The sequence below is a fragment of the Sturnus vulgaris genome, chromosome 10, assembly GCF_052056855.1.
Source record: "Sturnus vulgaris isolate bStuVul1 chromosome 10, bStuVul1.hap1, whole genome shotgun sequence".
Lineage (NCBI taxonomy): Eukaryota > Metazoa > Chordata > Aves > Passeriformes > Sturnidae > Sturnus > Sturnus vulgaris.
This window is the reverse complement of record NC_142252.1, coordinates 20400579-20413278: the sequence shown is the minus strand read 5'-3', so window position 1 is coordinate 20413278 and position 12700 is coordinate 20400579. Positions and strand designations below refer to the sequence as shown.

Sequence of the window (12700 nt, the reverse complement as noted above, 5' to 3'; positions counted from 1 at the left end):
GATTTAATGCATGTCTCTTGCCTACATCTACTGCAAATATCAACACATACTGTTCATCTCCTTTTTTTGTTGTTGTTTTTGTCTATTGCTATTTTATGCATGAGGAAGTTCTTGTTTTCTACTCTGTGCTTGGCTGGCTTTTTCTTTTTTTGTTACTTAGCCCTGTGTTCGTACTGATTGCTTTTTCGCATGCAAATTGCAGAATGTCATGGAAATGAGAGAGCTCTGAAAAAAAAGGAAAGATAATGCTGAGTTCCAACTGTCTTTTGTTTGTGCGTAAGTGTGTAAAATATATGACATGGAAATATTTTCAGAATGGCCTTTGACTTTCCTTCTGATGTATATTTTTGTTACTCAGTAAATGAGTGGGCATTTTTCCCATTGGAAAATATGATAAATCTATAAATATTTGTTAATAATACAGGTGTTTGGCATAAAGGAATTTTGTCTCACCATCCTTTTATGGAGATAAGGAATTATGAACCTGGATGCCTTGCCCAAGCTAAAATTTCAATTCAATACAACTTTTTGCATGAAACCCTGGCCCCATTGAGATCAATGGCAAAAGTCATTGTCTTCAGTTGGTCTGGGATTTCACTCTTGTTTCTGGTTTACATATGGATTTTCATGTTTCTTTACAAATATCTCAGCAGGTAGTCAAAGGTTTCAAGAGTATCTACAGTTCTATTAAAAAGAGATTGTGATGAATGTGTCAAAAACCCCCCAAAATTAAACCCGTGCTTAGGGTTATATGAAGCATGAGCTGAAATGGTTGAATTTAGAAATGGGAATTAGCATTTGACAGAAAATATTGTTTTAACCAACTGTCAAGGCTTTTATTAACCACCTTATTGCATCAAATGCAAGAGGTAATTTGGCGGTTCTTGTCTCCACTATTCCTAATAAGAGCAACAGGAGAAAACAATTAAATGAAGTGGATAAATACAGTCTATGGCGGGGTATGCTTTTAGTAAACAAGCTTTGATTCTTCATTTTAAAACAATAAATCACTGGGCACTCTCTGATTCTTGTGCTAGATGTTTCTAATAGCCATACCCCCTAGGGAAGGTTCTGCTGTAATGTTTGAAAAACTTAATAAAAAATGGGTTGTTATAAACTAAGATTTCCCCTCCCTGAAAATGTTTTTCTTGAAACGTCCGTGGGAATTTAATATTCACTGTTTTTTTTCCTCAGTCTTGTATATTCTTGAATTGTCTTTTTTCCTCCATTTTCTCCGTTCTTAATCCTAGGTCCCCTTACAAAGAAACAGACAGATGATTTAGGTGATAATGACGGTGCTGAAGATGAAGGTATTTTTTGCCGCCAAACTGATTTGCATGACAAGGATCCCTGAAAATCTTTTTTCTCCCCTCTTTTTTTGACTTCTTGTCTTCTTTTGAAGAGTTTTTTTTTGTTTTTTTAATTCCCATTTTTGATGTGTTTTGTCTTCTTGCTTGTTGTTATACATATATATTTTTAATTTTTTAAAAGAAAGAATGTTGTTAAGTTCTACGTTTTGATACAAAACAGTAACAATATTTAAAAAGGAGGGTTTTTGTTTTCTTGAAATGGACTTTTGATATGTTGCATCCCACCTTTTGACTGAATTTTGTCCATACTATTTAAACTAACACTCTTTTAAAGTTTCTCTGTACACCTTTTTGCATGTTTTCTAACCCTATGTATTTCACCAAGTACAAAGATGTTTCTTTTTTTTTTCACTGACTGAACTCAGTTTGATAAACATAGCAAATGTTGTGTTTACAAAAGGAAAAATTCAGAAAATTCTTTAAAAGTGTCTCTTAAGCAACTGAATTTCCCCAAATACCAACTCATTTGCATTTATCCTGCCATGAAAAAATATAAATATTAAAGGGTAACCAACCTCCCTCCAGAAAGGAGGCAGCATTGCCTGTTGGTAAAGCTCTGTGGAGCTAAACTAAAACTAAAAGAACCCGAACTCTTCTGTTTTCTGCAAGCATACAAACATGCTGATCCGCTTGAGCTGACCCTTACAAAACCCTATTACCAAGTAAAATCAAAAGTTTGAAATGTCAAGCATATTATTCCGTTCATAAATTATGTCTGTTGATCATGAAGCTATGCAGATTTGATATTTTTTCAGGGCTATGAAAATGGTAACAAGGGGCTCTTTCTCTGAGCAGTCTCATCCCTCCAAGTAGATGTGCTCCAGAGTTCTGAATCTTAAACACACACTTTGTATGGTTTATGGTCAATGAGTAAAACAAATTGCCATATAGGACTGGTAGAGCTGCTGCTTGCTTCTCTCTTAATATTTGGGGTGGCAGAGGGGAGTTGGCCAGACACTAAGATGAAACTTAACTTGTAGACTGAAAGGCTCTTCATGAAGAAGTTTTTCATCTCACAGAACATCAAATACTTAATTTAAACTGAAGCACAGTCTTTTCAGAAAAGATTAAGGAAGGCAAATTTGAGCATTTGGCTTCTTATCCAATAACTGAAAACAGATTTTGTCACAATTTTATGACTGATTTATGATCCTCTACTGGTTCTGTATGTTAAGCATACGAATGAAAGCCCACCAGCTGGGCCAAAATTTGCAAGATTTGATGATTTTGATAAATAGAAAATCTCCTTTGAAAGCTCTCCTGTGGTGGTTTAAGCCAGCAGGCAGCTAAACAGCACAGAGCCAGTCACTTACTCCTCCCTGGGGGAGAGAACTGGGGAAGGAAATATAAAAGTAAAATTATTAATTGAGATAAAGACAGTTTAGTACGACAGAAATGAAATAAAATAATAGCAATAATGGTGATAAAAAAATAAGGATATGCCAAACATGTGGTGGCAGAGAGCAATTGCTCATGGCCCCTGGCTGATGCTCAGCAGCTCCTGAGCAGTGACCCCCAGCCAGCTTCCCCCCAGGTTACATGCTGAGCTTGTTGCCATAGGATTTGGAATATCTGGAATATCCCTTTGGCCTGCTGGGCTCAGCTGTCCTGGCTCTGTCCCCTCACAGCCTCCCCAGTACTTGCTGGGGGTGTGAGGAGCTGCAAAGTCCTTGCCTTAGTGCACTGCTCAGCAGCAACTAAAAAATCAGATAATATCAACGTTATTCTCACCATAAGTGTACAAATTAACTCTGTGCCAGCTGAAATCAGGCCACACGTTATTCAGAGCTAATTATGACAATTCAGATCCTCCCAGCTTTATGAAGTCAGGACATTTTTACATGGGTCCACGACAGAATATTGCAAGTAACATTCTTATGAAATCTCAAAGATCTGTGATAGTGAATTAGCCATTTCAAAAATTGCGCTGTCCTGTTTTAAAAATATGTTTTAAGAAACCATTTGAAAATTTGGGCTATTCACCCAGGGGGCCTTAATAGCTCTCCTAAATTGCTGTATAATTGCCAAGATGCTAATGACATCAGATTTGTTGAGTCCTTCTCTGCTTAAACAGACTTAAAAGAAACTCCTCAGTTTACTGAAATTCAGCAGAGAGTGGTTGCTGTCAGAAAGTGCTTTAGTAGATAGGCTCAGATGAGAGGAGGGATCTCAGTCTGCTGAGAGCAAGTGTCCATGTCAGGGAAAACCTGTCTCCCTCTCTGACAATTGCAGGAGAGAGAAGAAGGGCTGTAAGAACACAGCAGTCAAACTAGAGGGGAAGAAGCACATTTACAACACTAATAAATCTCTGTAATTTATAGGACTGGGATTAATTTTCTCTGGCGTACAAGTGACAGTTTTGTTCTCCTTTCTGTGCCAATAGAAGAGTGCAGGCAGTAATTAGAGTTTTACTGCTTCCGAGAGGCACAGAGAGACAGGGAAAATTTAAATTTTTATGTTCACTAGACACTCAAGACTGCTGGGATGTCTGCTGGGTTGATAGAAGCCCTGTCTGCTGAGACCCTGCATTTCCCAGAAGAGGAGCAGGATCAGATGTCCTGCATTTTTGTGAACCTGCTCCTCTGTATTGAAACTCTAGCACTTGTTGCATGTGCAGAATTCAACAGTTCACAATCCTAGCCATATGTGTTTGTGTATGAGTAGCAGGAAAGAGAGAGCAAGGTCACCTTAGCTGGCTAGATTTCTGCTAACCTGTCCTTCAAAGCCTTCACTTTTTGTGTTATGGTAGATTTTAGGCAGTGTAAAATCCTTCAAACGAAGAGCTGTGGAAAAATAAAACAAATGCTAAACTGAATGAATGATGAAATTGGAGCATTAGGGAGACTGGGCTGTACATAGTGCAAAACAACTGTTATCAGATATCCATAGAGTCCATGTTGTATAAATAATGCCCAGTCATTTCTGAAATGCCCAAGAAGGTCTCTGCATCAAAAAATCCAGAGAGCTCATGTCTATTTATTGCATTTTATCTTTCTGAAGAAAGATCTTCCATAGCAGCTTCTTGTAGCAAATGTCTGGAGAGCATTTTTGGGTTGTGCCACTCAAATATCTGAGCTTGATTAGAAGATTTCATTTTAAAACACTCTTCAATAATCCCACTCCCACCAGCTGCTGCATGCCACTACCACAGTATTGTGGTCCAAACCTTGCCAGCCCAAGCACTGGAGTCAGTAATCAAACTTGGAGCTCTGGTATATGCTGCAACCAGTAGACCAGGCTTAATTAGATCATTTTTCATTTTTGTTTTCAAAAGACCCAAAGGCAGTAGTGCACATTACCAGCTAATGATCTGCAAATTTCCTGTTTAAAAAATGAAGGTGTTTTCAAATTCTATGAGTGTGAAAAGTCAGAAATAACATAAATGTCTTTTTTCTTCAGTCTGGATGCATTATTCATTCTGTTTAACCCTTTCATTCCTACTCTTCTATTGCTTACCTGTTTTCAGTAAATATTGAATGACTTGAGCAGGCAGCAAAAACAAGAGTGCCAAAAGCACATCCAACCAGTGAGCACTGGGGCTTTTCCCCTTTATAGCAGTGGTGTATTTACTCATTTGCTGACCCGAGGGTATGCAATATCAAGTGTAGATGCAAGATTTATATTCAAATTGCCCAGCAGTTACACAAAGTGTACTTTCCTCACTCTGGAAACAAGACTTAGTTTTAAAAAGTAAAATATTTTAATCTTATTGCCTTGCCTTAGTCTTAATTTTGGTCAGTAAATAATTTAAGTTTAATTTGGCTATAGCAAAAATCAGTGACTCTTATGCACCCTTAGTTCCTAACCACTAAAATCCTAAGCATAACCTAAAATATGGCAACACAAACCATTAACCAGCCAATGCACTCCGGGATCAGAACTGGACTTGTAAGCAGTTTGTGTTGTATGAAATATCCATGAAGGATTGCTCACAAATGAATTCTCATCCACTGCTCTATCATACACACCTTGCCTGGGACATCGATCTGTCAATCTTAAACCCTTATTTAGTCCCCAGTGCTGTTTGAGCATCTCTCAGTTTTTAATGTATTCAGGCTCACAGCGTCCCTCTGCAATACAGGAATGCTGCTATTCCATTTTTAGAAAGGAAGAATACAGATGCTAAGCCTGAGGAACGCAGACACCATGTCTGCTGCTGAGAGTACATGCCTCAGAAGTGGGGTCTGCACTGCAGTTGATAGATGCTTCTGCTCTTCCCTCCTCCCTTCCAATGTCTACTGTGGAAAAGGAGACAGATTAGGAACAGATGTTGCTGTTTGCTCACAGGCTGTAACTGTGATGTTTCTGATAATTTAGTCTGCTGCTCTGTCTTGTATGGGCTATTGGACTTCATTCACAGAAGGAAGATCTCGGTCCAGAGCATATTTTAAATCAAAAAAGCCAAAAACCCACTCAAATTTTAAGTTGCTAATGATGCAGAATTCATCTGCAAATCCCTCTTATGTTTAACAGACTGTAGTGCCATTGGTGTGAAGGAGCACATTGCAGAGGTGAGGCTCTCCAAAAGCCTCCTATCACTCCATTGCTACTAAAACACACAGGGATGCCAAGTTTGGCATTTCATCTGCCTCAGCTGCCATGGTAAGAAAGAGAGGGAGCAGCACTTTTTCTCTCTGGCACTGGTTGCACATTTTTGGGCTTTGGAGATCAGCAAATAGAAGAACACATTTGTCTGCCCTGCAAAGCAGCCACATGCTTCAGCCTTAATTACAGAGAGCCAGCCAGGTTGGGGTAGCACAGATCTGACCACTTTGGGTGAGCTTGTTGGCTGATGCACGTAACCAAATTCAGGATTCCTGTTCCTCATGTCACCCATTCGTGTTAGCTCCACGATTTCCTCTCCAAAGTACAGCTTCCAATGCCACTTGCACATTAAATTGTGCTGATTATATTTTCTCTTTACACACAGTTCAAATTGTGTCAAATTTTTGTCGTGATGTTATTAATACTTGAAAACATGCATGATGAAATTCTGACAGACCCTTAATTTAAGTACCTCTTTAGGGCTTCATTTTACTTTCAGCACTGCCAAGCATTGCTTGTACAGTGAAGAGTCTGTCAGCTTTTGCATTTCTAACTATCATCCTTAAATAATTTAAAATTACTGCCTACCTGGCTATTGAGGTCCTACTCTAATGGGAATCTGCTCCAGATGTTTACCTGTAAAAGCTTTGGCCTTTTTCATGCTAGGATAACATTCATATAGTCCTCCATCAGGATCTCAAATAATTTTCAAGTGAAGGTAGTTAAGGGTTTGAGAGGGCACAAAATGATCCCCTGGTTTGACAGATAGGAAAGCAAACAAAGGGAGAGAATTCCATTTGTCTGAAGCCTGATGGATGCAGGCTGTATTTTAAAGTAGAAAACATATCTGAAACTCCTCACAGAAGCTCAATAGTGTAATCATCTCAGGACATCTAGTTTTATATCTCATGTTAGAAATGTGGCATTCATGGATGTTTACATATTAGGACTAAGCACAGTAGTTTATTATTTATCTGTAAGGCATCTGATGGATTTTAACTGAAAGGTCAAATGCTGTTGAAAGGCCTTAAAATTATTAAGAGTAGCAATGATTGGTACCATACTTTACTTAAATATTTTCTACAAAAGCTTATGGAAGAGTTGCACACATATCCACATAACATTCCATGTAGGGCACATACAGGTTTTGCACTAACCAATCTAAAAGTTTTCCACTGTTCTAGTGCTGTTTCATATTCAAAACCCAAGATTTACTAAACAATCTGCATCAAGCTGTCAAAATTTTTTATGCCATCTAGAAAAGCAATGCTTATGACATCAGTGCTAAACTAATTATCTTTTTGTTTGAAGTTGTCTCCAGGTAGGCTTTTTTCCTTTCCCATTTTGGCTGTTCCCTGCAAATTATGCTTGTTAAGTCACGTGGCCAATTCACAGCAGTTTTGAACGACTGAAGCAATAATTATGTTTTGTTATATATGACAATTGTGACTGATATTCACAGTCGGTCCTGGTTCCCTGTTGTGTAATGTAACAAACATAGAAAAAGTCAGCCCTATTCCTAAACTGTCTGTAACGTAATTAAGATGAGACATAAAAAGTAGATGCAACAAACATTAGAAAGGTACAGAAGAGATAATAGAAATAATTACAAGAAAGTTAATGTATATGTAATATAAATAAAGTTTTTCTCTTCTGTACAGTAAGATCTACTTAGATGTTTTATGAACTAGCAATTTAAAGCCAAGCAAAGCACAGCACTCAAAAATGATCTGTGTGACTGAAACCAGAACTGAGATGAATTTGAGAAGGATTTTTAACAGTGTTATCCTTGCATATGTCTTTGAATAGATTAATGTGTCCGTTTTCAATTAAAGCAACACTTAATAAAAAGCAACAAAGTGCAGAACACAACTAAATTAAATCAGTCTATAAATCCGCCCTCGGTGGAAATGCCACAATTACACCTAAAGTCTTCAGGTTCAGAATGAGCTACAAACACAAATAATATTAATCTGCATATGAAAGTTTAACTGCAGTGTCCTGAGATCACTCCAGAACATGCATAAAAAGGACTGACACCAGCCTGTAGGAAAACATGAAAGATGTATCACTTATGGTCAGGTTTTGAAAAGTACCTGAGTACCAAAAATATCAATTATTTACTTAATTGACTCCAACACTTAACTTCAATATTCACTTTTGAAAAGTGCATCTTTCTGCCACTTTTGTACCAATATACAAAAGTGCTCTCCTCACAGAGTATTATCTTAATTCTTCCTCCAGTTTTGTTTTAAAGGATGAGAGTTTTCACGGAGGAATATTTTAAGGCAAGAATCTATTCTTGATTGCAGCCTGATATTTTTTCTCTCTTCCTTTGATCTTATCATTTAATAACCTCAGTTGCTAATAACATATATACTTAAACAATACTTTCCCAGCTGAATATTTGCAATTTTCAAATATTCCTGGCTGTAGACTGCAATTGATATGAAACCTGTGACCAAAATGCAGTGATCTTTCTTTTTTGCCATGAAGAGCTCCACAGATTTGTATAATGCATAGCCCAAAGTGCCCCCAGCCTCAGCTGAATTCTGCATACTCTGACTGATGTCTCCAGCACTAGATCACTGGAATAAGACTCTCAGATGCACAGTTTTGCTTTTGTAGGAGGGATTCCTCTTATGACTGATGACTTTGGCAAAGCAGCATGAAGAAAATTCATTCTGCATGTCATTTGCTCTGACATGGCACAGAGGCAGAGCTGAAAACTGGCCTTCCCTTATCTATCTGATCTGTAATCTTTACAAGGATATTAGTAGTAGAAAATAACAGTATTGTGGAGACAGAAATTACTCAAAGAATAGCTTCCTTATATATGAGATTTTTACTCATCAATATGTGCTTCCTTTCTCAGATAAAAGACACCCATTCTTTTCTAAATATTCCAATAATATTTTCCAGATATACAGGCCAGTGCTACCAACATTTCATTGCTGTTCACAGTTGGTGCTCTGTAATTCTATGTAATTTTAATTAAAGAAGAATTCTGAGACAGTCTCCCCCTGTGTTACCATCAAGCATACAATTAACTGTGTACAATTTCTGCTGGGAACAGTCACACAGTGATTTCAGATTAATAATTTATTATTGCTTCCATATTTGTATAAAAAAAGAAGGCAGCATAGACTAAGAACAAAGCATCTACTGAAAACAGTATATGAATTTGGAAAGACAGCGTAGATTTTAAATCTGAGAAGTTCATAACTCCATCCTATGGACAGTGAAGATAAATAATCTCTAACTTTACACTCTGAAAGCTGCATGTTGGAAAGCCCTCACTAAAGGCTCAATCAAGGAGAGCAATACGAGCAATTTCATGCACAACCTTTCACATCTCTTTGGTCTTGAATAAGTGATTGTTCCAGTACTTCCAATATTGAAGATCCAATTTCTGATCTTGACTGTTCTGGCATTTTCTTCAAATTAGAATCAATATCAAAATAATAGTAGCAGTTGGCTTTTTATAAACAGAAACATCTGTGCTGATGTTTTTCAGTGAGTTCCAAACCCAGGGTTTTTAGTGTAACTGCCCCCACCTACTCCTTACAGCACTTCAGAAACAATTCTAGCAGTTCTGCAGAGAGCTCCCTTGAAAGCTTCTTAACTAAGATCCTTCCAAATCAAAGGAATAAACAATACATCTGAGGTTTCTTCAAACGCTGAAGGAAGCAATCAGAGAAATCACTTGAATACTGTCATAATGACAAAAAAGTATTTTTGAATCAGAATATTCAGAACAATTCCTCACTGGGAAATTTTCCTATGCTCTCTTGCTGTTGTCTTTCTTGATTTTGAGGGACTACTATGGCATATTATGATATGGGTGGTAGAAGAGGTTCAGGAACCCAGTAAATCAGAACAAAATACAAGTTAATCAGATGTAAAAGTTTAAATTTACACATAAGCTGATTTATGTGGTGTCCAACAGAAAACCCCCAACTTTTAAAAACATATTAGCCTATACTAACTGTTTTGAATTGGTACTCAGGAACAATTTTTCTCAAAAGGAAAATAGAAAAAGGAGTAGCACTGTTCATATATTCAAAATTTTATTCTGAGTAGATGCATCCGTTTGCAAATAGGACTGTTTGGGGGTGGAGGGATAGTAAATCAAAACTCAAAACAGTATGACAATATCTAATTTTGTTGTCGGAGAGAATGGCAGAGTTTCTAACGTTTTAAAACTGCTCCCTGCCTTTGATGTCACTTTTGAGAATCTTGCAATTTTTTGAATACGGAGTGGGGATTTTTCACTATTGTTCCAGGCAGTTATTTTTTCAAATACTCAGTCATTTTCATGATTTAGGAAACTAAGGAGTACCCATGCACCTTAAACTTCAGGCTACTCAAGTTATCAATATTCTTAATTCAAGGTCTAAGTGCTAAACAACTTTCAAGTACTTTTTGAACTCAAACTTCAGACCCATCTAAAGACAGCTGCTTGTACACTCCTTTTATGAATTAATGGACTGGAAGAAATCAACATTTTTATATATGAGCAGAAATCTTGTTTATCTTAATATTTTGGATTTCCCTTAGCTAAATGAACAGAAAGTTGCACTGAGCTGTCAGAAGTGTTCAGCCAAAAGGAGCTCACTCTTATGCTAGTAGAAATTACATAGAAGACACCCAATTCAGCAGGGTCAGAATCAGAGCACTGCCTTACTGCATTTGAGCAAATCTGTTACCATTTTCAGTTCCTTTCTGCTTTTCAGGGTGTTTCAAATTAGGAGTTTTTGTTACAAGCAAGTCACAAAGAGACACTTGTGCCCACCTGCCCATTTCCTTATGTAAAAGATGTTGCTTGAGAAACACTTACAGAAAAAATAACCTCACTAAAAATAAAATAAAATTAAAAAAAAAAATAGAAAAAAAATTAAAATATTGCATGTATCTTCTTTGGTGCTTTCTTGAGATAAAATGTGTCTTAATATTTTTTCCAGACATTCGGGACAGTGGGGGACCTAAGCCTGTGATGGTGTATATTCACGGAGGGTCCTACATGGAAGGCACTGGAAATTTATATGATGGCAGTGTTCTAGCAAGTTATGGGAATGTGATAGTCATCACAGTCAACTATCGCCTTGGGGTACTTGGTAAGAAGCTTTCAGCTTTCCACTAATCCCTGCTATCTGTAATGCAATTCATATTATATGTGAGAATGTGCTTAAAAAAAAAAAAAAAAGAAGGGCAGAAGAGCAACAACAAGTGTTTTTAAATTTTCTTTGTCAAATATAAGGTTTGTATTCTGGGGATGAGATATAAAGATATTGCAAGTATTTTCTGGAAGAGCCTGCTGTCATGCTGCATGAAAAAGGTATTCCCATTGCTGAGCTGTCCAGGCAGAAAAATTTCTGGTGTGGTTTTATTTTGGGGGGTTTGTTTGTTTGTTTTTGGGGTTTTGGGGGCTTTTCTTGTTTGCTTGTTTCTGTGAATAATACTGATGCTTTAATTCATAGGCAGGTAAATTAATTTTCAAAAATATTTTGAGCCATAGAAGGCAGGGTTTGCTACTAGAATGAAAGAGACTTAAGTACCACGATTTTTTCATGTTTTGAAAAAGTGAAGGATGTTATGAAAGCATCCTTTTACCTGTTTGTTTTGAGCTTCATTGTGGTTTTGAGAAGTGGTATGGGTGTCATTCAGGACCTTCAGTATTTATTTTCCAGATGATGAATTAGAGAATGAAAGAGTTACCTTTTATTGTTTCAAATACATTCAATAGAATTTGCTTGTGCTGTTGGTAGAGGTGATGTGGTCTCCTTCTGGTACCTTGTATTTGTGGAAAAAAAATTACTCTGCTCTTTTCTCAGAGTAGTCACATGCATGACAAAGTTCACCAGTTCTTGAGACAATATGATTGTTAGGGGTTTTTTCTGCATATTCTACCAAAGTATTGCATGCTAAGAGTCCTGAAAGGGTGTAATGGAGATCAGAACAGTAACCTCAGAATACTTCTATAGGTGTGAGGGTATTCTCTGGAACATGTGAAAGGGTGTGACAGACCAAGGGTCATTCACAGCAGAGAATTTATTCTGAAGACCAGTCAATTTTATTTTCAAACGTCTGCTACTCTGCTTTGCTTTTGTGTTGTTGGCTTTTGTTAATCATTGCTCTGTTCTTGGTGTTTTAAATTCAGTTAATACAGTCCCCAAGTGCATTGGCTCTGCTTTGCTCATTTGGGTAATTGTCTCCAACAGTTTCATTTTTGTTAGAAATTTGACATCCTAATTTCATGGAGAGGGAATGGATTTTGACTTTAGATTTTAAAATTTAGTCTACTGTGATTGTGTTTTGCAAGGGACTGAATTATTTCCAGAGAGATCATAACTATTATTGTCTGGATTTATTCCCCTGGTAATGGAGATTTCATTTGTGATGTAACACTTTAAGTAAGGAAGTTTTGGTATTTTTTATGGTTTTCTTCCTCCTGTTTTCCAATTATGTGATGACTTCAAGTCCTGGACACATATTAGTACAGAAGTTAATAATTTGTTACCTGTGTCTCTAATCAACATTTCCGTTTAACACTCAACAATATTTCTCTGTATTATATGCCAGCATAAAAGAAAGCATCTATTATCTGAAAGGGCTCTTTATTTTTGTCTATTATTTAATCTGATTCCTAAGTCATTAGTAATTGCACTTTTTAAAAGGGCTAGTTGCTTGAAAGATGAAAATCAATACACCTTTGTTGATGATAATAGTTTTTCCACTTGTAAATTAACACTGATCCCTGAAGTAACCCACAGCTAACATGTCAC

General features: G+C 36.9%; 1 protein-coding gene across 13 annotated transcripts in view; it reads left to right on the top strand.

Moving 5' to 3' along the window:
- NLGN1 (neuroligin 1) overlaps nucleotides 1–12700 on the top strand; it is a 425904-nt gene that overhangs the window by 223419 nt on the left and 189785 nt on the right. For 9 of the 13 annotated variants that reach the window (XM_088171022.1, XM_088171017.1, XM_088171019.1 and 6 more), the window contains 2 exons: nucleotides 1251–1310; nucleotides 10880–11032. In XM_088171022.1, the coding sequence (XP_088027148.1) occupies nucleotides 1251–1310; nucleotides 10880–11032 (213 nt within the window). The remainder of the gene's footprint in view (nucleotides 1–1250; nucleotides 1311–10879; nucleotides 11033–12700) is intronic. The other 4 variants (XM_088171026.1, XM_088171024.1, XM_088171025.1 and 1 more) reach the window with 1 other exon arrangement.